General features: G+C 38.4%; 1 protein-coding gene across 1 annotated transcript; it reads left to right on the top strand.

Annotated features, from left to right (window-relative positions):
* The first annotated feature begins 455 nt into the window (after positions 1–455).
* Positions 456–1,340, top strand: LOC145130678 (ATP-dependent DNA helicase PIF1-like). The gene is made up of 2 exons (XM_079065449.1): positions 456–973; positions 1,106–1,340. Exons 1-2 carry the CDS (start codon positions 456–458, stop codon positions 1,338–1,340), a joined length of 753 nt encoding a protein of 250 aa, XP_078921575.1.
* The last annotated feature ends 23,071 nt before the right edge of the window (positions 1,341–24,411 follow it).

Raw genomic sequence — 24,411 nt, 5'->3', positions numbered from 1 at the left:
TTGTTTATACTTATTTTTCCGTGATTTATAGTTTTTAATTAGGTTTATTTTATTTACATTCAAAAGTGTAATTGTTTTCATTTAAATAGATTTGTGTCAACAAAACGCATATAAAAACCTAACAAAAAACAAATATATAAAAGTTAATTATAAACCAAAAATACAAAAATAATGGAAGTCTACATACTTAAACAAAGTCCATAATTCATAGTTGAAAAAAAAATTGTAAACTATCTATATTTGTTAACCAACTTTAATTCATTATTTTCTTCACCAATATCCTTTAATTCAATTATTTGTATAATCATTTTTATGGTATGTTATGATATCCATTTATGCATTTACTCTTCTCTCCAACTTTATGTACTTCATCTTACATTTTTACAGTATACAACATGTATGAATACCAACATTTATTATGGCGTGAATGTACAGTTTTACGTTTGACTGTAAACATGAGGCTTCAGTTCGGTTGTCCAAACAATGATTTCGAAGAGACAAAATCATTTGCTGATTGGATTCTTAAAATTGGTGAAGGTACTATTGGTAGTCCGAATGATGGTGAAGTTGAAGTTGAATTTCCAGAAGATGTGATCGTTCCCTCTACGGGTGACCATATTCATTCAATTGTATCCTGCATTTATTCATCTTTTCAAAACCATCTTGATGATCCATCGTATTTTCAAGATAAAGCTATTTTGGTCCCTACTAACGAAGAAGTTGATGCTATCAACGACTACATGTTAGAATTGATGAAAGATGAAGGGAAAACATATCTGAGTTCAGATTCCTTATGTGAGACCGAGACAGAAGATTCTTTTGAGGAATTAGTATACTCTCCGGATGTGTTGAACGCTTTTAAGGCCTCCAGAATTCTCAACCATAAACTTATACTAAAAAAGGTGTTCCGTTCATGTTGCTTCGTAATATCGACCAAACCAGAGGACTATGCAATGGTACTAGATTACAAATCGTAAGGCTTGGAAGACACGTCATTGAAGCACGAATCATATCTGATAGATTTTTTAACGAGACTACTTATATACCTCGCATAAAGTTGACCCCATCCGATAAAAAAATTCCATTCCGTTTTATTTCTACGTAGGCAATTCCCAATAGCAGTTTGTTTCGCTATGACCATTAACAAAAGTCAAGGACAGTCATTATCAAATGTTGGATTATACTTGCGTAGACCAGTCTTCACCCATGATCAGTTATATGTAGTTGTTTCTTGTGTAACAAGCAAAAAAGGTTTGAAGGTACTCATATGTGACGAGGAAGGTCGTTCAACTAACAAAACAAAAAACGATGTCTACAAAGAGGTCTTGCAACGTTTATAGTTATTTATCGATTTCAGTGTTTCTTCTTCACCTTTCAATAATAACAATAGCTATAAACTTTCTTTTTATAATTATTATGCAATATATATAAATGTTTTGGTAAATTTTTTAATACGTTCCCCCGCGTTTAACGTGGGTTATAATCTAGTTTCATGCATAAGAAACTTATTTTACACGTTCAGTCCCTAAACTTTCAAAGGTTATCAAAACTCCCCCAATTCTCGTTTTGCCTTATTTAGTGGTAGTTTCACGTATGACAAGCTACCCCTTCTACTTTCCTTATTTTTTGACAAAACTGCAAATTTGGTCCTTGTGGTTTGCCAAAACCTTTGGATGGGGTCCAAAAAGTTTCCAGCTTGCACCAAAGGTCCAAAATCAAGGTTTTCATGGGTTTTTAGTCCATTCTGTCATTTTCCGTTTGTTTGGAGCCGTTAATGCCATCACGTGCCCTCCATGTGAGGGCATTTTGGTCATTTTAGGTCCTTATTTTAAATAATATCATATTTCTCCTTTATATACAGACTCATACACAATCCCCTTCTTCTTCTTCATTTTGATTTACAGAGAAGCAACAACAAAGGTCTTCTTCTTCTTCGTCTTTCATCTGCTTCTACTGTTACGAGCTTCAAAAATGGTGATATGCTTCTGTGGGAATGTTGTTGTTGTGCGAACCTCATGGACCTCACGAAACCCTGGTCGTCGTTTCTATGCATGCCCTAAAATGGTAAGCAAACCCATATTAGGTTATGATATTTTCGGTAGTTATGCAATAACTCTTCTACTTTAATGTATTCTTATAGGGATCCAGATGTGGATTTTTGGGGTGGGTCGATCCCCCTATGTGTCAAAGATCAATTGTTATCATACCAGGACTGTTGAGAACAATGAATAGGTATGAGGTTGAAGTGGGTCAGCTGAAGATGTGTTTGCTTGCCTCGTGGGTCTTGTTTCTGTTGTTTGTGCTGTTTTGGAATTAGGAATTAGAAGGTTTAGGGCTTTTTTGTTGGTAATAACCACTTGAAAATGTTGTCTTTTGGTGCTAGAAGGTGTAATTGTGGTTTATATATGTTGTAAGTGTTGTCTTTTGGATCATTGGATATGTAATGCTTTTATGATAATGGGAAGTGTAATGGTTTTATCTTTTTATGAATATGAAATTATAAAGGTTTTATCTTGACATGTTATGCAAGTGTAATGGTTTTACATGCATATATTAAGTGCATTGCCATAACATCTTCATGCTTTGACAATACAAAATAAACCAATAACAAACTACATTACCAAAAGGGCACCATAACAGATTAATGCCAAAACACAATCATTACCAACAAAGTGTTGGGTTTTGAGCATTCTAACACTCCTATGGTGTATATGCAACCCTAAATACCTTGGATCTATGTTTTCTCTATTATACATGCAAATATCAATTTTCCAAGGTATTTATCCTAACTAGCATATTATGAAGTACATATAATATAAAATCTAGTAGAATTACATACCTCTTGTTTGGTGCTTGATTCCATGGAGCCCAAGAGCCTAGTGCCCCAAGTGTGACACCTCAAATGGTTCACACAACACCAAGAACATTTGGAATAACCATGAGAGAAGATATTAGTCTTATATCTCTATGAAATCGGCTTGCCCTCTATGTAATACACTAGTGCCGATTTCACCAACAATGGGGTCTTTATATAGTGTGCACATTAGGGTTACACCATGTAACCCATGACTTAACCCATTCCTTATGCTCCATGGGTTTTAACCTCCATGGAGTATCCATGGGCCACCACATGGGTTAAACCCAACATAAGGAATCATGGATCATGAGCCCACATATATAAGAATCTATGATTTACACAATCAATCCCCATATATTTAATTAGTCTCTTTTGATCACTAAATTAATTCCAAATTAATTCTAGATCAATACTAATTAAATAATATGATTTCATATTAATATATTAGAACTTATAATATATTAATATGTCACAAATATCTTCTTCTCATTAAAAGGTCTATCCAAATGTTCTGATGTCATGCAACCCAAATGGACCATGCCGGGTCGGGTCAAGTATATACCAATTATAGTTATGGACTTAGACACTAATCCAACAGTCTCCCACTTGGATAAGTCTAATAACTATTATTGCAAGTACGCCTTCACAACCTGACCAGCAATCGTAGCTCTTAAAAGCTGCTGCCGAACTCTGAACAAATCAATGACGCGTCCATTAGATAAGTGATCATATATTTCTCCATTCTAGATATCATATGGACTGAGACATGGATTATAATCATTCTCTCTGTCCATTTGTTGTTTCCCGATTTCCGATTTATGATGACTGACTAATTGAACAAATCAAATCAGTCCAGGCCCGGCCGAGCACTTACATTTTGTCATCACTAAATCATCGAGGGGCCCACAGATATCGCTTTTATCCCGAAGGTAAAAGGAATGGATAAACTTCGACTCATATGCTTGTACTGACTACTTGTTGAATCATACACAAAGGCACGTTTTATAACATCGAGTTACCAATGCGTTTACGTGCAATCAATGTATAACCAACTCATAGTCAACAACTCATATCTCTAGGTTTGAAGAATATAAGATATTATCGTCTCATGATTCACTCGTGATAAAATCCATGAAGTGAATCCAAATAAGCGTGGGTTGAATCCAATACTCAGAACTTATGAGCACTCATGAATGTTGTAGCAACTATTGCTATGTCTAATGCACATTAGACAAATCATACAAGCCAAATTCATGACAGTCTTGGTTCATATCTACTTCCAACATATGACCGACTGTGGATGGTTTGAATAACTTAGTCATTCGGGAAGAATGACCTAGTTATTCTGGAAGTCAAAACATGCAAAGTGAAACACAAAAATAATACTAATCCTATATGGCCCCAACACTTTGAGTGTAAATAAAAACCCTTTTATCTAAGCACCATATTGATTACTCATTATTCATGTTTCGATTAATCAACTTAATACTTGAATTGAAACAATAGTCATGCCATGCTCCAAGCATGCACACTATGTTCGTCCAAACAATAGCTATGCCATACTCCAAGTATGCACACTATGTTTACATATGGTCCTCTCTTTGTGAAACAGATCGATTGAAAATATTTCAATGATGCTCATTTCACAATCCCAAATCCTTTACAATAAATGTAAGAACACCAAATTCTTGTCATTTACCGTAATCTTGTTAGATTTTAAACTTATATGCAATGATCCTCTTGTAATGAATATGCACACAAGTCACAAAGACTTGGCAACAGACATTACAAAGCATTCCAATGGAGATCAATTCCATGGAAACGAAGTCTCAAATTCAAAGTACATTCCTTTGAACATCCTTCTTGCATTAAGTTCTCTAATCTTACACAGATTCAAAGAATAACTTCCACCTATGGAAACAATTCCACATTCCCATTTTGACCATCACTTTTTAACAAGAGTTGCCTCTTTTCAAAATATGTCAATATGGTCCTTACTCTATACTTCCAATTGTCCATGAGTAACCAATCTTTGGCAAACCTCAAATTGTTCTCGACAATTGCTGAATCATTTTAGTCATATCCAGTTCTAATCCCTTTTCCCTTCTTAATGCCCTAAGCATTAGGAAAATTTAGAAAGGATAACTATTATAGCTCATGTAATCGATCCTATACCCGAAGCATATTGGACATGATTCATGCTATAATTTTTTTTTATTTGCCATATTCTCACAATTCGAACTATGAAGAGGTATGTCGTAATCATAATCGAAATTTTGAGAACGCAACATATATAGAATTTCCTTATGTTGAACCATTCCAACATAACATTCATATATATCCTTGACTAAAGTTGATTAAAATCTCAATCTAAGCTGGTAGAATTGGAATGAAGTATAAAATCCTCTCCCTTAACTATAGGGAAACAACTTTTCAAAGCGAATTGAAACTTTTATTTTCTATAATTAACATTGCTAACTTGCAACATAATCATCATGTTCCCACTATCATAATGATTATTATCTTACTGGCATAACACTTATGCTCCCACTAGCTTTGACATGTACTCTGAAATCAGCTGGACTTCTAGAAAAACAATACTTTATTGACTTTCTTACCAAAGTTCAGATTTCTGATACGAGATGTTTTGATAAGACTTTATCAAAATCATACACCTTTCCTTAGATAGCTCACTTGTGTGTCTAAACAATTATGAAGAAGGATGCTGTAATCATAATGTTTAGACCTTTTGTCATTCTCACAATTGCTATCTACTTAAAATATACTTAGTGAAAGAGTTTCCTCACCATCATTTTCATGAATCGGAGAGAAACCTTATGACACTTAGATTTTTATGGTGTAAGTGTTCCTATGCATGTGAATTTGTCATAACCATAATCACAAGACAAGGTTAGTGGCAAATCCAAACACATATGGACTGAACTTGTTCAATCTTAATTTCTTGCCACCCGGCAGCATAAGGGCCTACCATTGCTTCCAGGTTGTTATGCAAACAATTGAGAACTCATAGAACTCACAAGCATAGTCAACTTTTAACTGGAATAGACACAAAAATAAGAATATGTCAACACGATAGGTTACAAACCTCAAGTCGTGGGCTAGTGATTAACAAAACTCTTGATTAGTTCTTGAAACTATTTCAGGATCTTTTAAACTCCCACTGTCCTCTTGACATATAAGACTCTCTTGTACAATATTCAAGAGATAGTACGGATTATTTTACAAACACTTCACATAATTGGCCTTAGTTGGTCTTTGTTTTATCCAAAACATCACAACTTACCAATTTCAAATGTACAAGAGTAAGAAACCATTATACTCTACATTTGACAAGTGTTTTAAACCTTTCTTAATATTATGTCACTCAAGGCTCAATCTTGGAGTATGACTCTAAGATTTTATTTTTGAACGAAGTATGATTTATCCTTTGATTTAACCATTTCCACAATTCACGATTCCTCTCCTTAGCCACCAAATGCACTAAGGTGTCCTTAGAGGATCAATTGTGATATGGTTCCATAATCACTAAGATAATCATAAAACAAGATACACAAGTACTCTCCCATCTCTTCAGATTGGAGAAACTTTTATCTTTCTGCCTTATTTGATTCTTCTTATTCAACCTTTGTGGTGGACCTGACTAGTGCACAACCTAATGTACCCGATCTTTTAGTCCTTCGCTTGACTCACATGCGAATGTGAACAAGGAATTAGTCTTAATTTACCAAAGATGAAAAAGCTCATTCATCACACAATACAACTTGCATGATTCCAAGTTTCTATCCAACTGAAACTTGGGTGATGAGAATCTTTCCTTATTTGATAAATTATGACACTACCACAAACGAAAGAATCAAATTCATTTTCCAATATTGCTTATCAATGGAAACATATAAACAACAATTTTTCACAAATGCCTTTGTAAGGATACTTAAAATAAATCAAAACTTTTCTTATATTTTAAAACTTGCGGAAAAACTTATCCTTACAATGCAAATGCATATGAAAACTTTGTTGTTATCTATTCCTAAGCAATATCTCATAACTCTTATGCAGTGGCTCAAAATTCTGGTCATCGAACCATGCGATCAGAATCAACACACCTTTTCTTTAAGCTTCCTTTGATTCTTCAAAAACATCAAAATGTAATTACATTACATCATGTATTAAGAATCTCCAAAAGAGACTTAATAGAGTTAGATAACGGACTTTACCTGAAGTAGAGTCAAACTTTTGATTTTACCATCCTTATGAGGTTTCAGGGAAATTCGGCAGCTTCGCAACCAATGCCCCTTTCCTTTGGCAATAGGCACATATGGACTCTTTGGGAATGGTACATGGGACTATCTCAGACTTAGCCTTTCTCTTTACCATTTGGTCAACCAAGTTGACTATGGCCGATCCCTTTCCATTGGGAAGAGAAAGTTTTTCTGGATTTCCAGTGTCACCATTGTCAATGTCCATGAAGTTTTGGGAAGTCGATCTTCTAATCAAATTTGCTTTACCAGTATTCCAAATCATTGTTGATTCAGCAGCACCAAGCAAATGGATAAGATAATTAAAGGGTCATGTCGTGATCTGTCATCAGGGAGTGACTGAAGAAGCAAGTCAACAGCCAGCTACCTCGAGACTTCGACACCCGACTCTCCCGGCTTGTCAATATGTGACTTAATCTCCAAGACCTAAGCACATATAGACTTTGTTTTCCAATAGGGATTGAGTGACTTAGAACTTATCAAGTCTTGAAACTTGTGGGATAGGGAGATTTATTGGAGGAGGTGGAGGAAGTGAAGTATGATTTTCAGTCCCACTAATGCTCAATAAAGGGATTGATCTTTCACCTTGATTGCCATTTGGGATATCATCTTCATTAGGATAGCTTGTTCCTAAAGATTTGGGAAGACCATAGTTGTCTGAAGGAGACATCTATAAGGGAGAAATTCAAGTTAGTTGATTTAAAGTCCTTAATATAACACCCAATATGAAATATTAAGGCTAGGATCCAACAACCTATTTATAACTGGAATAGGGATGCCGTAATCCGAGTTATAAAATAGTTGAAGGTAGGTAAATGACGATTTACCAATTTCCACCATGAAAAACGAAATATAATTAAGTTTTAATTGGATTTGAAACTCCTAGATCTTTTGAGATACATTGAACTTTCAATGGCATGTTTGAATCTCGATTGTGCCCTCTCAAGTTTGTGACTGGGATGCCGAGGATCACAAACAAGGTGTGAATAACCATGCAAATTGACTTGGTACCCTTAACTTTATCACCTAATCGATGTGCCGGTTAACCACACACGCTCCACCGATCTATAATAAAGTCAAGTTACCCTTTGCCACTCTTACTAGTCCTTATTAGCATGCCGGTTAACCACACACGCTCTACTAACGACTTGGTAAGGCACAAAGTGTAATTTCATGGGTTAGCACCTATTTCACATTTTCCTAAGTAACTAAGATTGAGAATTTATAAGTGTTTAGTTACTTAGTATTTATCATTATACTTTTAATGAAGGGAGAATTATAGTCCTTTCCTACCCGTTCGGCTAACGACCCTCCACCAGTCAAGGAAGCGGTGGGTGAGAGTGGACACCCATTAAACTGCCATTTTATAGGCAGTAACCTTATACCCCCCTTATAGACCGGCTTCGTGAATGAGGCCTACTAATGGTAAGATTGACTTTATCTTATACATATCTATATAATTAAAATTATAATATAGTATAAGGGTATATTTTAAACATTTAAAATACTTGGTGGTTTAATCTATTAATTAAACTATACGCTTAATTTAATTAAACTTAAACCATGTCTTTATGGAATTATTAACTCTTTTAATTAAACACTTTAATTAATTTAATGAAGTCCATAAAGTTTGAATTTTAGCTTTTAAAATTCTAAGGGTTCAATTTGGAATTAAAGTATACATGAAGAGTAACTTTACAAATTCTAAAACTTGAGGGCAAGTTTTGAAACTATTCAAGATTTTTCATTTCATAACTTATGAATTTTATGTACATTAAAATGAAGACTCTTCATTTTATGTAACTCCTTATCTTTTAATGACATCTTTTAAAGAAGTGACTCTTTAACATCCATAACTTGAGGACAAGTTATGGAGTCATAAAATAATTAAATGAAAAAGACTCTTCATTTTTATGTAACCTATGACACTTTTCTGAGTTTTAAGATTCATAAATATGACTTTTCATATAACTTGAAGACAAGTTACAAAAACATATTTTATGAACTAACTCTAGATTAATTTGGATTAAAAACAACTAAAACACAATTTTTTATTAATCTAAACTAACTCATAAATCAAGGAAACATAAAAAAACTTTTGGTAATCCATAACTTGAGGACAAGTTATGGAGTCCATACAATTTCATTGAGATCAAGAATTATACTAACAAACAATTTGCACATAATTCATATGATCTACCAAAACTCATAAGCATGAACATTCATAATCAACAATTTTTCAAGAATCACATAAACATATATAAAACTTGAAACTTTGATTATAACATTGAAATTGGTTTAACATAATCATTACCACATTAAAAACAGGTTTTATAAGATCAAAACAATCAAAGGTAATGATTCTAGACCAATTCCAGCACCAAAACTCGAAGATATGCGGTTTGGGGGTCTAACTCGTCGAGTGCACGAACCAACTCGGCGAGTTGGATGCATTTTGTCTTGGACTCGTCGAGTCCATCAGTGAACTCGGCGAGTCTACTGTCCCAGCAGCAAAAAAACTTCGATTTTAAGCAGTTTGCATCAAGTATAAGTGAAAACAAGCCTAGGCTCTGACACCACTGTTGGGTTTTGAGCATTCTAACACTCCTATGGTGTACATGCAACCCTAAATACCTTGGATCTATGTTTTCTCTATTATACATGCAAATATCAATTTTCCAAGGTATTTATCCTAACTAGCATATTATGAAGTACATATAATATAAAATCTAGTAGAATTACATACCTCTTGTTTGGTGCTTGATTCCATGGAGCCCAAGAGCCTAGTGCCCTAAGTGTGACACCTCAAATGGTTCACACAACACCATGAACATTTGGAATAACCATGAGAGAAGATATTAGTCTTATATCTCTATGAAATCGGCTTGCCCTCTATGTAATACACTAGTGCCGATTTCACCAACAATGGGGTCTTTATATAGTGTGCACATTAGGGTTACACCATGTAACCCATGACTTAACCCATTCCTTATGCTCCATGGGTTTTAACCTCCATGGAGTATCCATGGGCCACCACATGGGTTAAACCCAACATAAGGAATCATGGATCATGAGCCCACATATATAAGAATCTATGATTTACACAATCAATCCCCATATATTTAATTAGTCTCTTTTGATCACTAAATTAATTCCAAATTAATTCTAGATCAATACTAATTAAATAATATGATTTCATATTAATATATTAGAACTTATAATATATTAATATGTCACAAATATCTTCTTCTCATTAAAAGGTCTATCCAAATGTTCTGATGTCATGCAACCCAAATGGACCATGCCGGGTCGGGTCAAGTATATACCAATTATAGTTATGGACTTAGACACTAATCCAACAGTCTCCCACTTGGATACGTCTAATAACTATTATTGCAAGTACGCCTTCACAACCTGACCAGCAATCGTAGCTCTTAAAAGCTGCTGCCGAACTCTGAACAAATAAATGACGCGTCCATTAGATAAGTGATCATATATTCCTCCATTCTAGATATCATATGGACTGATACATGGATTATAATCATTCTCTCTGTCCATTTGTTGTTTTCCGATTTCCGATTTATGATGACTGACTAATTGAACAAATCAAATCAGTCTAGGCCCGGCCGAGCACTTACATTTTGTCATCACTAAATCATCGAGGGGCCCACAGATATCGCTTTTATCCCGAAGGTAAAAGGAATGGATAAACTTCGACTCATATGCTTGTACTGACTACTTGTTGAATCATACACAAAGGCACGTTTTATAACATCGAGTTACCAATGCGTTTACGTGCAATCAATGTATAACCAACTCATAGTCAACAACTCATATCTCTAGGTTTGAAGAATATAAGATATTATCGTCTCATGATTCACTCGTGATAAAATCCATGAAGTGAATCCAAATAAGTGTGGGTTGAATCCAATACTCAGAACTTATGAGCACTCATGAATGTTGTAGCAACTATTGCTATGTCTAATGCACATTAGACAAATCATACAAGCCAAATTCATGACAGTCTTGGTTCATATCTACTTCCAACATATGACCGACTGTGGATGGTTTGAATAACTTAGTCATTCGGGAAGAATGACCTAGTTATTCTGGAAGTCAAAACATGCAAAGTGAAACACAAAAATAATACTAATCCTGTATGGCCCCAACACTTTGAGTGTAAATAAAAACCCTTCCTAGTAGTTCATTAACAAAATTACAGTTAGTGCATATCTATACTATAATAAATAATAAGACAACCAATTGAGAAAATACCTGAAAAATGACTTCTAGCCCAATGATGTGGAGGGATTTTCAAGAGCCACTGATATGCTTCTATGTCATAATTCCTTAGCTCTACCATTACAGCTTCAAACTCTGTTATGGTGGTGGCTGTAGCACACCTCCAAAAATACTCCTTGTACTCTGTAGTCTTAAATAACTTCCTTATGTTCGGGTATATGTGTCTATTACAGAACCTGTGTTCTGCATTAGGAAACAATTGTTCTATGGCTGGTAGAAGACCCTGTTTTCACAAAAACAAAATAAGTAATTAGCATTAGTCTGTAATGAAACCTATGTATGCAATATTAAATGTAACTATAGTACCTTCTGTCTATCACTGATAAAGGTGAAGTTGGAATTTGAATACAAGTCAAGATCTTCTGCAAGACACTGAAGAAACCATTTCCAACTTGAAGTGTTTTCACTTTCAACAACAACATATGCTCTAGCACATACTCTCTCAAAGCTGCATATTGCTTTACGTAATCTCCTGCAACATTTTTGGTGGCTAATGATTTTGCCCTAAATGCTTTCTTTTCTGAAATACTAACTCCATATGTTGATTGGAGTTGCTCTTGTAGAGCACGAACAGGCAGGCCAGGATTAGCTTCAATCTGATCCATAATATGTTTGGAAAGAAATGTTGTTGTGCAAGATCTGATTTTTCGTGTTTGGAGGCAGATGTGTTTCTGATTATATGTCTTAATAAACCAATAGTCCTGTTCACTTGACCTAGATGCATGAAGTTTCCATGTGCATTTAACTTTATCTGAGCTTACATCTTTACCCTTTACATTTTTCCCAGAGGTAGGTCCACCTACCCCACTTGCATTTACAACTACACTTCCATCACAAACAGCTGTTAATCTACTCTTGTCATTTTTTGTGAATGAGATATTCCTCCTTGTCTCTAAAGCATGCAGATCAACTTTATCTTTCAATTCTTTCTTGGCTTTATATTCCTGCCCAATATGAAAAGCTACCTTGTGCACCTCACCAGCAGAACATAATGTTTGTTTCCCCAACTCTTTGATCATTTCTCTTCTTTTCCTGTTGTCCCCTGAGTCATCACTTAGTGAATCCCACTCGTCATTATCAATTACCTCCACATCCTCTTCTTCATTACTATCTTCATTTCTTTGACCATCCAAACTTTGACATCCATTGAACTCTGCTTCTGTATCAATATTTAGATTGAAATCCTCCATGTCAACGTCAACATCTTCTATTATGTTGTCCTCATGTAACATCCCAAAAATACAACCCAAAAATTTTTGTTTTAACATTAACTAAAAACATAATTCCGAATATCATATAATCAAGCCACGTGTCGTGTATCTCAAAAAGTCATAACAATGTATCAAATCAAAACTGATATCATGAACATGTGGAAAATATCTGAATAAAACTCCCATGATAATCTGAAGTTGTGGCGTGTGCCATGCCATCATCCCGAGCTCTTCCCCTTACTAGCGGAAGTACCTGAAATCAAAAACTGAAACTGTAAGCACAAAGCTTAGTGAGCTCCCCCAATCTACCACATACCATATAATAGCATATAAAGCAACTACTGGGCCTTGCCTACTGCATCGGACCGAAGTCCGGAACACATAACACAAAGACATGCTTGAATCACTAAGACATCAAGCACACTGAACTACTGCATCGGACCGAAGTCCGGAACTACTGCTAACTAAACGGGCCGGCATTGTGGCCGTAGACCCGTTCCTACTGGAAGGAAACTCACTTCGTAACGCTGGCTGCTGAGGTGCTAAGTCTGAAACTGCCTGACTGCTGCTCCGGAACTCCCCGGCTACAAATCCCATAAACACTAAATCAGATACTGATAACTAATCTCAGGGTAAAGTGACTGTTTTACCCTTGGTCAAAGTCAACTTCCTGGCCAAAGTCAACTTCCTGGTCAAAGTCAACTTTCAGTTGACCGGGCTCGCCAAGTTGGGCCGCCAACTCGCCGAGTCCCTCTCATCCTTTCAGATCCTCTACTCACTTCTGCTCGTCGAGTTTGGCAAAGACTCGACGGGTCCTTTTTCGACACTAACATCGAGTCTAATCTTCATCCGACTCGCCGAGTTGTATGAACAACTCGTCGAGTTCCCTTGAACAGAAGAACACACCCAGTCTTTGACTCGCCGAGTCGTATGAACAACTCGTCGAGTCCGAATGCTTCCAGATCCAAGTCTTAACTCACTGAGTCCTTACTCTACTCACTGATTCACCCTAAACTCTCAAATGGTGAAAATCGGGGACTTGCGACTCGACTCGTCGAGTCCCATGCGTGCCATTACTAAACAGTCAATTTTTCTAAATTCCAATGCATCCAATTCATAGATCTGGGGTCCTAGGACTGATTTCACACGTAAAGTTTCTAACTTTACATTCATGCATGCTCATGATAAGCTAAAAAGCCCAATAAGGAGCTAAAAGATGAGATCTAGGTTTGGAATGGGTGCGTAGCTCAATAAAGGTGGCAACCTTGAGCTTAAGGAGTCCTGAAGTGCTTAGATCTGAAACCCATTCGACTTAACTACCCATGAATCGACCTCAAGGTCTAGAAAAGGCTCAAAAACAAGACTAGCAAGCTTTTATGGAGATCTACATGATGACAAGCAAAGATTCGAGCTTTATACCTTGATGGAAGCTGGAAGGACACACTAAGCTCAGATCTTCTTTGCTCCTCTTGAGAACCCCTCTTCTCTCTTCTTCTTCTAACTTCAAAATGCACAAAAATCCTCCACACAATGAGAAATATTCCAAGAATGCTTCTGACTCGTCGAGTACCCCTTAAGAAATGAAATATTTAAATCTCATACCATAAATGGGGCGTTACAACTCTCCCCCACTTGTCTTAGAATTCGTCCTCGAAGTCTGCTGCTACTGAATCTGAGAATAACTCTGGATAATGCTCCCTCATCTCTTCCTCGGTCTCCCACGTCCACTTTGAACCCTTTCGGTGCTGGCACTGCACCTTCACTAACTGAACCACCTTGTTCCTCAAGGTCTTCGTCTTCCGATCCAAGATCGCAACTGGTCTCTCGATATAATTCAGGCTGCTATCAACCTGAATATCCTCCAAGGGGACTACTGCTGACTCGTCCACTAAACACTTCCTCAACTGAGAAACATGGAAAGTGTTGTGGACCTGGCTAAGCTCTGCTGGAAGATCCAATCGATAAGCAACCCGACCCACCCGGGCCAAAACCCTAAAAGGACCGATAAACCTGGGGCCCAGCTTGCCCCTCTTCCGGAACCTGATAACACCCTTCCAGGGTGATACCTTCAGGAGGACCATATCGCCCACCTGAAACTCCAAGTCCGAACGCATCCTGTCGGCGTAACTCTTCTGCCGACTTTGCGCAGTCTGCAATATGCTACGGACCTGCTGGATCAACTCTGTGGTCTTGAGCACCACTTCGGTACTCCCGATGACTCGCTGACCGACCTCGCCCCAACAAATCGGGGTCCTACACTTCCTCCCGTAGAGCATCTCGAAAGGAGGGCGGTCAATACTAGTGTGGTAACTGTTGTTATACGAAAATTCTGCTAACGGAAGATACGTATCCCAACTGCCACCAAAATCTAATACATATGCCCGAAGCATGTCCTCAAGAGTCTGAATCGTCCTCTCGCTCTGTCCATCCGTCTGAGGGTGAAAAGCGGTGCTGAAATGGAGACGAGTACCCATCTCGTCATGGAACCGCTTCCAAAATCTGGAAGTAAACCGGACATCTCGGTCCGATACTACTGATACAGGCACCCCATGCCGTGCCACTACCTCGCGCACATAGATATCGACTAGCTTCTCGACCGATATGCTCTCCTGAATTGGTATGAAATGCGCGCTCTTGGTCAGCCGATCCACTATGACCCAAATTGAATCAACTCCACGTGCGGTCCTGGGAAGCTTAGTGATGAAATCCATAGTGATATCTTCCCATTTCCACACGAGAATGTCTAACGGCTGCATCTTGCCGTGGGGTCTCTGATGCTCCGCCTTGACCTTCCTGCAGGTCAGACATCTCTCCACGTACCAAGCTACGTCCCGCTTCATGCAGGGCCACCAATAATTGGGTCGAAGATCCCTGTACATCTTCGTCGCCCTTGGGTGAATGGAGAACCGAGACTTGTGGGCCTCATCCATCAGTGCCTGCCGTACTCCTCCCCAGTATGGTACCCAAACTCTCCCATGAAGGGTCAACAATCCTCGACTGTCATAGTCAAAGGAAGCTACTCGGCCCACAATCCTCTCACACTTTTGCCTCTCCTCCTTCAGGCCCTCAACCTGTGCCTCTCTGATCTGCTCCAACAATGGAGTAATCAATGTCATCCTCAGACATACATCCCTGATCGGGGCTGCTACCGCCTTGCGGCTCAAGGCGTCGGCCACTACATTGGCCTTGCCCGGATGATAAAGGATCTCACAGTCATAATCCTTTACCACGTCCAACCATCGGCGCTGCCTCATGTTCAGATTCGGCTGATCCATGAGGTACTTCAAACTCTTGTGATCCGTGTAAATGATACAGCGGACCCCATAGAGTTAATGTCTCCAAATCTTGAGGGCGAACACCACCGCCCCCAGCTCTAAATCGTGCGTCGGATAGTTAACCTCGTGAGGCTTCAACTGTCTAGAGGCGTAAGCTATCACATGGCCTCGCTGCATCAAAACTGCTCCCAAACCTGTGATCGAAGCGTCACAGTAAACTACAAAATCCTCTACTCCCTCTGGCAGGGTGAGGATCGGCGCCTCGCACAATCTCTGTCTAAGGGTCTCAAATGCTGCCTGCTGCTCAGGCCCCCAGCAAAACACCACCGACTTCTTGGTCAGTCGGGTGAGCGGAACAGCTATCTTGGAGAAATCCTAGATGAATCTCTTGTAGTACCTTGCCAGTCCTAGGAAGCTCCGAATCTCAGTTGGAGACCTCAGGACCTCCCACTTCATCACAGCCTCTATCTTGGCCGGATCCACTAGTATACCCTTCTGGTTGACGAGGTGTCCAAGGAACTGCACCTCGCGCAACCAGAACTCGCACTTGGAGAACTTCGCGAAAAGTCTCTCCCTCCTCAAAGTCTCTAGCACCTCCCTCGGGTGCTCCTCATGTTGCTCCTGAGTCTTGGAATAAACCAAGATATCATCAATGAACACTATCACTGACCGATCCAGCATCGGTCTGCATACGCGATTCATGAGATCCATGAACGCGGCTGGAGCGTTGGTGAGCCCGAACGGCATCACCACAAACTCATAATGACCATAGCGGGTCCTAAAAGCGATCTTCTGCACATCCTCATCCCTGACCCGCATCTGGTGATATCCTGACCGTAAATCAATCTTGGAGAACCAAGATGCTCCCTGAAGTTGGTCAAACAAGTCATCTATCCTCGGGAGCGGGTAACGGTTCTTCACCGTTACCTTGTTCAGCTCTCGATAATCTATGCACATACGGTGCGACCCATCCTTCTTCCTCACGAACAGGATCGGGGGTCCCCATGGTGAACCACTCGTCCTGATAAAACCCTTGTCTAGCAGCTCCTGCAGTTGCGTAGACAACTCCTGCATCTCTGGAGGAGCCAACCGATATGGTGCCTTGGCTATCGGAGCCGCACCAGGAACCAGGTCAATCCTGAACTCAACCTGTCTCTCAGGAGGTACTTCAGGCAAATCCTCTGGAAATACATCCGGGTAGTCTCGCACTACCGGAACATCGTCGACTGTAGCCTTGCCCTTCTCTCGGGCATCTAAAACATAGGCAATATACCCCGCACAACCCTGCTGGAAGTAGCGCCTCGCTCTCGCTGCTGAACAGAGAATCGGTCCGCGTTGTGGCCTCTCGCCCTGAATCACTAACTCTCCCCCACTGGGAGTGCGAACCCTCACTAACTGCAGCTCACAATCAATCACCGCCCCATTGGGGCTTAGCCAATCCATACCCACTATAACCTTGTTCCCTCGCAAAGGAATAGGAACCAAGTCTACTGAAAACTGCTCATCGAATAACCGAAGCAAACACCCCTTATGCACTCTCGCGACCCTGACGGTCCTGTCGTCCGCTATTTCCACCTCGAGTGGACAATCCAGCTCCCCCGGAGCTCTGCTAAACCTCTTGCTAAGCGCAAGCGAAACAAATGATCGGGTAGTACAGGCCCATACTACCTTCCACATCTATCCGTACTTTCCTCAAGTACTACCTCGACTCCACCAAGTCACTTCTACTGCTACTGATCTTTGCTACTCTCATCCTAGGCTTGCCCTAGGGGAAATCTCTGACTCCACCCAATCCAGTCCTCAGCTGATGAAGGCCTCCTTGTAATGCCAATTAGCCATCGCCTGAGTACCATAACATGTGACGAGTCTCAGATAATCCTTCGAGTAGAAGACTCGTCCCTACAATGGTTAGACTCAAACAAGAGATGCGCAATAGGGCCAAATCCAGTACTCTTAGATTATTCAACCCTGATCACATGTGACGTGACGTATTCACCTAATGGCTAACTCCCATCACTCAGAGTCCTACAAAGCACAAAGCAAGCAACATTCGGACACAGGAAACTACTCAAGCAAATCTATTCTTATAACGAGAAACTGTACTAGCATACAATGCTAAGCTCATACTATCAGGCATAACCTAAACAGGATATCCTACTACTATCTACTCAATACTAGCATGCAATTCTCATGAAGCTGAAACACATATAGCAGGCACATAAGGCATCCTCCTAGATCCTTAGTCCTATTCTAGCATGCTGTTCTACTGAAACTGAAACTGACAATCATAACATAAACTTTTATGGGTAATTTGAGAGTACTTACTTGAGCTCGGCTGATTGCATGCACCACACCCTTTTTCTCTTTTCAAAGTTCTTTTCCTTTCTAAAAATTCTCTTTGTTTTTCTAAAACTCTTTTCTTTTTAAGTTTCTTTTTCCGGCAATTCTTTCGAAAACATTTTCTTTTGAAAATATTTTACCATTTCCTTAGTTTGAGTCCAGTCATACCCGAAAGTGTGCCTGAATCCCTCAAACCAAGGCTCTGATACCAACTTGTAACATCCCAAAAATACAACCCAAAATTTTTTGCTTTAACATTAACTAAAAACATAATTCCGAATATCATATAATCAAGCCACGTGCCGTGTATCTCAAAAATTCATAACAATGTATCAAATCAAAACTGATATCATGAATATATGGAAAATATCTGAATAAAACTCCCAGGATAAATTGAAGTTGTGGTGTGTGCCATGCCATCATCCCGAGCTCTTCCCCTTACTAACGGAAGTACCTGAAATCAAAAACTGAAACTGTAAGCACAAAGCTTAGTGAGCTCCCCCAATCTACCACATTCCATACAATAGCATATAAAGCAACTACTGGGCCTTGCCCACTGCATCAGACCGAAGTCCGGAACACATAACACAAAGACATGCTTGAATCACAAAGAAATCAAGCACACTGAACTACTGCATCGGACCGAAGTCCGGAACTACTGCTAACTAAACGGGCCGGCATTGTGGCCGTAGACCCGTTCCTACTGGAAGGAAACTCACTTCGTAACGCTGGCTGCTGAGGTGCTAAGTCTGAAACTGCCTGACTGCTGCTCCGGAACTCCCCGGCTACAAATCCCATAAACACTAAATCAGATACTGATAACTAATCTCAAGGTAAAGTGACTATTTTACCCCTGGTCAAAGTCAACTTCCTGGCCAAAGTCAACTTCCTGGTCAAAGTCAACTTTCAGTTGACCGGACTCGCCGAGTTGGGCCGCCAACTCGCAAAGTCCCTCTCATCCTTTCAGATCCTCTACTCACTTCTGCTCGTCGAGTTTGGCAAAGACTCGACGGGTCCTTTTTCGATACTAACATCGAGTCTAATCTTCATCCGACTCGCCGAGTTGTATGAACAACTCGTCGAGTTCCCTTGAACAGAAGAACACACCCAGTCTTTGACTCGCCGATTTGTATGAACAAATCGTCGAGTCCGACTGCTTCCAGATCCAAGTCTTAACTCACTGAGTCCTTACTCTACTCACTGATTCACCCTAAACTCTCAAATGGAGAAAATCGGGGACTCGCGACTCGACTCGTCGAGTCTGAAGAACGACTCGTCGAGTCCCATGCATGCCATTACTATACAGTCGATTTTTCTCAATTCCAATGCATCCAATTCATAGATCTAGGGTCCTAGGACTGATTTCACACGTAAAGTTTCTAACTTTACGTTCATGCATGCTCATGATAAGCTAAAAAGCCCAATAAGGAGCTAAAAGAGGAGATCTAGGTTTGGAATGGGTGCGTAGCTCAATAAAGGTGGCAACCTTGAGCTGAAGGAGTCCTGAAGTGCTTAGATCTGAAACCCATTCGACTTAACTACCCATGAATCGACCTCAAGGTCTAGAAAAGGCTCAAAAACAAGACTAGCAAGCTTTTATGGAGATCTACATGATGACAAGCAAAGATTCGAGCTTTATACCTTGATGGAAGCTGGAAGGACACACTAAGCTCATATCTTCTTTGCTCCTCTTAAGAACCCCTCTTCTCTCTTCTTCTTCTAACTTCAAAATGCACAAAAATCCTCCACACAATGAGAAATATTCCAAGAATGCTTAAAGGGAGGCTAGGGTTTAGTAAGGGACGTTCTGAGGGTGATGGAGGCAGGTTTGAGGCGCATAATGATGTTTAAATAGGGTGCAAACCCTTGAAATTAGGGTTTCATTCAGACTGGCAGACTCGTCGAGTTGCCAACTTAAGCCGCGAGCAATCCCATCTCTACTCGACGAGTCGGGCTTCTGACTCGTCGAGTACCCCTTAAGAAATGAAAAATACTTTATTTAAATCTCATACCAGAAATGGGGCGTTACACCTCATCAATCATAAAGTCACTATCTTCATCTTCACTGTTTTGATTCTCAAACTCAATGTCATCAGGCTCCTCTTGTCTCCACTCATCATTGAAAGGAATATTATCTTGGCCTTCAAACCCATTAAATGGGATGCTATCTTGGTCTTCAAACCTTTCAAAAGGTTGAAAGTTTCTCATTAACTCATCATCTATGTTGATGTTAGTTGAAAATTCATTGACTCCTTAAGGATCATTATCCATGACAACCCTATACCCCTCATCTGCAAATCCTTCTACACCCTCACCATTAGATTTGTTCATGTCAAGTTCTTCATTCACATGAATCTCTTTGTTTAACTCTTTTTCTGCATCAACTGCAACAAACTCAGAATGCACAAATTCAGGATGCATTGGCTCAACATCCTTACCTTTATCAACTTCACCACTTGCCATTGTTTTTTCACCACCTTCCCAATCCAAGTTAAGCTTTATACTACAAGACGATGCCCCTTTACTATGTTTCCAACCTTTAGATCTACTAAATTCAGGTGTTGCTGATTTGTATAAGGTTAATGCTAACCCTAAATCACCTTCACCAACATCAATTTGGATTGGAGTTACCACTTTATGAGCAACTACAGTTGATGAGGGTCTAAGAGGATCCTGATTGTCCATGTCTTCTATTATAACCCTTCTTGGACCACTTGGGGACATAGAATATCTAAGCAAGTTCGTTTGACCAGCTCTGTGTACACTTTAATCATTTTGTTATGGGTAACATACCGTAAGAGATTACGCACATCATCATCGTTACCTAATGCTCGGAGTCCAAAGTCAAATCCTTCATTAGGCAAACGGAAATGGTAATACATGATTTCAGTACCATCATACCCTAATTCTCTCATCATCAAGTCTAGTTCATGCACAGAAAATTCATCAATGTCGACAACATCAAAGTACCTTACTTGCCCATTAATATACCTGATATTTGGAAACTTTATGAAACTCCCTCCGTGATGAAGTTCAATAGAGAATATGTTGGGGTAACCATCTTCAAAACAGAAAGAGACGATTGTTAGAGTTTTTCAAAGTTTGAAGCTTGATCATCAAATACAAAGTTTTTTGAAGTTTTTTCAAAGTTTGAATCTTACCATAAACTTCTTGAACGTTAACATTCTCTCCAACATTTCTAAGTCCCCATATTTTCAAAAGCATGAACACAAGCCAATTCTCAGACAATCGTTAGGGTTTTTCCGTATGGCTAATTGAGGTATGAGTAGAAGACGAAGGAGTGAAGTACAGTTTGCAATCTTATTAATTGAAGTGGCGACAACGGAGTCTAGGACCTAAAATGACCAAAATGCCCTCACATGGAGGGCACGTGATGGCATTAACGGCTCCAAACAAACGGACAATGACATAATGGACTAAAAACCCATGAAAACCTTGATTTTGGACCTTTGGTGCAAGCTGGAAACTTTTTGGACCCCATCCAAAGGTTTTGGCAAACCACAAGGACCAAAACAAAAGTCAAGGACAGTCACTATCAAATGTTGGATTATACTTGCGTAGACCTGTCTTCACCCATGATCAGTTATATGTAGTTGTTTCTTGTGTAACAAGCAAAAAAGGTTTGAAGGTACTCATATCTGACGAGGAAGGTCGTTCAACTAATAAAACAAAAAACGTTGTCTACAAAGAGGTCTTGCAACGTTTATAGTTATTTATCGATTTCAGTGTTTCTTCTTCACCTTTCAATAATAACAATAGCTATAAACTTTCTTTTTATAATTATTATGCACTATATATAAATGTTTTGGTAATTTTTTTAATATGTTCCCCCGCGTTTAACGCTGGTTATAATCTAGTTTCATGCATAAGAAACTTATTTTACACGTTCAGTCCCTAATCTTTCAAAGGTTATCAATACTCCCCCAATTCTCGTTTTGCCTTATTTAGTGGTAGTTTCACGTATGACAAGCTACCCCTTCTACTTTCCTTATTTTTTAATAAACTTTATTTAATTTTATTTTATTTAAGTTTCTCATTATGAAAACTAATACCCTTAATTACTTTAAATGTGATATAAACCCCCTGTTAACTTATTTAAACCTATTTTAATTTATATTGTCACATTTAAACAATTTAACTATTCAAAATAATTAACCAATATATTCTATTATTTTAAAATGTCGAAACTCATACAACCCCAACTTATGGGTGTTAGAAGCTCGCAAGTGTGGGTGAGATGATGTATATGCAAAGGAGAAGAAAGTTGAGAGACGGTTATGGTGGAGGTGTCAAAGTCAGTTGTGGTCTTCGTTTGAGAGGTGTGTCATGTTAAGTTGAGATATTAGGTTTAATTCAAAGTTAATGGTATACCAGGATAGTTCTTTTGGAATGAAAGATAATATGGAGAGTATCTCCAGACGGATGGAGGATAAAAATTTTGCGGCGGTATCGAATGATCTAAAGTATGTTGCTTAAATTGATATGAAAGAGATGAAGAAGAAACTATATGTGGGATACTTTAACCTAGCCTTATGTATGAATGAGCAAAACAGAAATTGACAAATCGACAAAACCTGATAAAATAAAACTGAACCCAAATTGTCGATTTTGGGTTTAGATTTTTCAAAATCATAAACTTCAGTTTGGGTCTGATTTACATATTTAAAAGCGAACCACTAAAACCGAAAGGAACTGACCCAAACCCAAAAAACAGACTCGATATACATATTATAAAGTATTTAATATATTTTAATAAATTGTATATGTTTTATTATATATATATATATATATATATATATATATATATATATATATATATATATATATATATATATATCAAAGTTTCAAAACCCTAACCCCATATGTAACATCTAGTTTCAGAATGTTTCTGATTTCTGGATAGCAGACCGTAATTTGATCGAGTAAAGGTCTTCGACTTCAAGGGAATAAAGCTTAAACATCATTAGATGTTGATAATGTTGGTTAAGTGATTTAAGCCCTTAAATTATGCTTTTAAGCTAAGGGGTAAAATAGGAAAAAGTGACATTTAGACTTCTTACATGAATTAATGAATTTAGTTCCGTATGTATTAAGTCAAAATCAATTGGATAGAATATTGGGGCTTGTTAATACCTTCATGTGCGTATAAATATCACTGAAAACAAGTTTGAAACGAATAAGTTATGATTGATTGAAGCTGGTGTAACGTCCTAAAAGTACAAAGTAATATTTTCATTTTTCCCACCAACCAAAACCATTCATTCGATCCTTTAAAAGATAATCAGAGTATAATGTATTCTCAAAACGTCAGAGTAAAGTCATAAAATAGATAGTGTGGAAAGCTCTAGGGGATGCAATGCGATCAAGTTGGGTCCTTCCCTTTGGAACCAAAAGTACCTTAAACGATAAACTTAAAACCGTAAGCACAAAGCTTAGTGAGTTTGCCAAAATGTCATATACCATACATAACAGTGGGCCCAACCTTAAGGGTATATTTCAACCCATATGAATGCCATGATCAAACCATAGTCTTACAATCACTTCTCTTACTACAACCCAACTGTAGTCTTTCCTGCCATGATCCAACTATGGTCTTCCATACAAGTGTTGTGATCCAACCACAATCTTTCATACAAATTGTGACATCCTTATTTTCACGGCCAGAAAAACCGATTTGTTTATGCTTTATTTTTAAAATTAGAGTATCCTTTTAAAGAAAAGTGTTGCGAAATTTGTTCCCAGAAAAACATGATAAAGATATTATCAAAACATTTCCGAAGAAATGTATTTAGTTTATATTAAAACTTTGGGATGTCATCGTCAATACAGAAACATAAGCATAAACAAACCTTACATTCATTTACACTAGTGATTTGCATCTCCTTTAATCTCTCGGTGTAACGTAGCTTTTTATCGACACCTGTGATACAAATAAACTGAGTGGGTCAGGTTGGGAAAACCTGGTGAGTACATAGAGTTTTCAATCCACAATAATATAATTATTATATTTAATCATCAAAAAATCAACCCAATTACCCATCCCCATTATCTTCTTTATTCTTAAGGATCTACCCTAAGATTCAGTTATCATTCATTCATTCATTCCTAAAGATTATACTAAGGAATAG

This window comes from Lactuca virosa, chromosome 8 (assembly GCF_052849685.1).
Source record: "Lactuca virosa cultivar CGN04683 chromosome 8, Lactuca_virosa_CGN04683_v6, whole genome shotgun sequence".
Taxonomy (NCBI): Eukaryota; Viridiplantae; Streptophyta; class Magnoliopsida; order Asterales; family Asteraceae; genus Lactuca; species Lactuca virosa.
This window is presented reverse-complemented; position numbering and strand designations above follow the sequence as displayed.

What these genes read in the sequence shown, in the direction of transcription:
- LOC145130678 (XM_079065449.1), top strand. Translation starts at nt 456, where the DNA reads ATGAGGCTTCAGTTCGGTTGTCCAAACAATGATTTCGAAGAGACAAAA. An exon ending in ATGGTACTAGATTACAAATC is followed by an intron (nt 974 to 1,105) that starts GTAAGGCTTGGA and finishes ATTTCTACGTAG; the next exon opens with GCAATTCCCAATAGCAGTTT.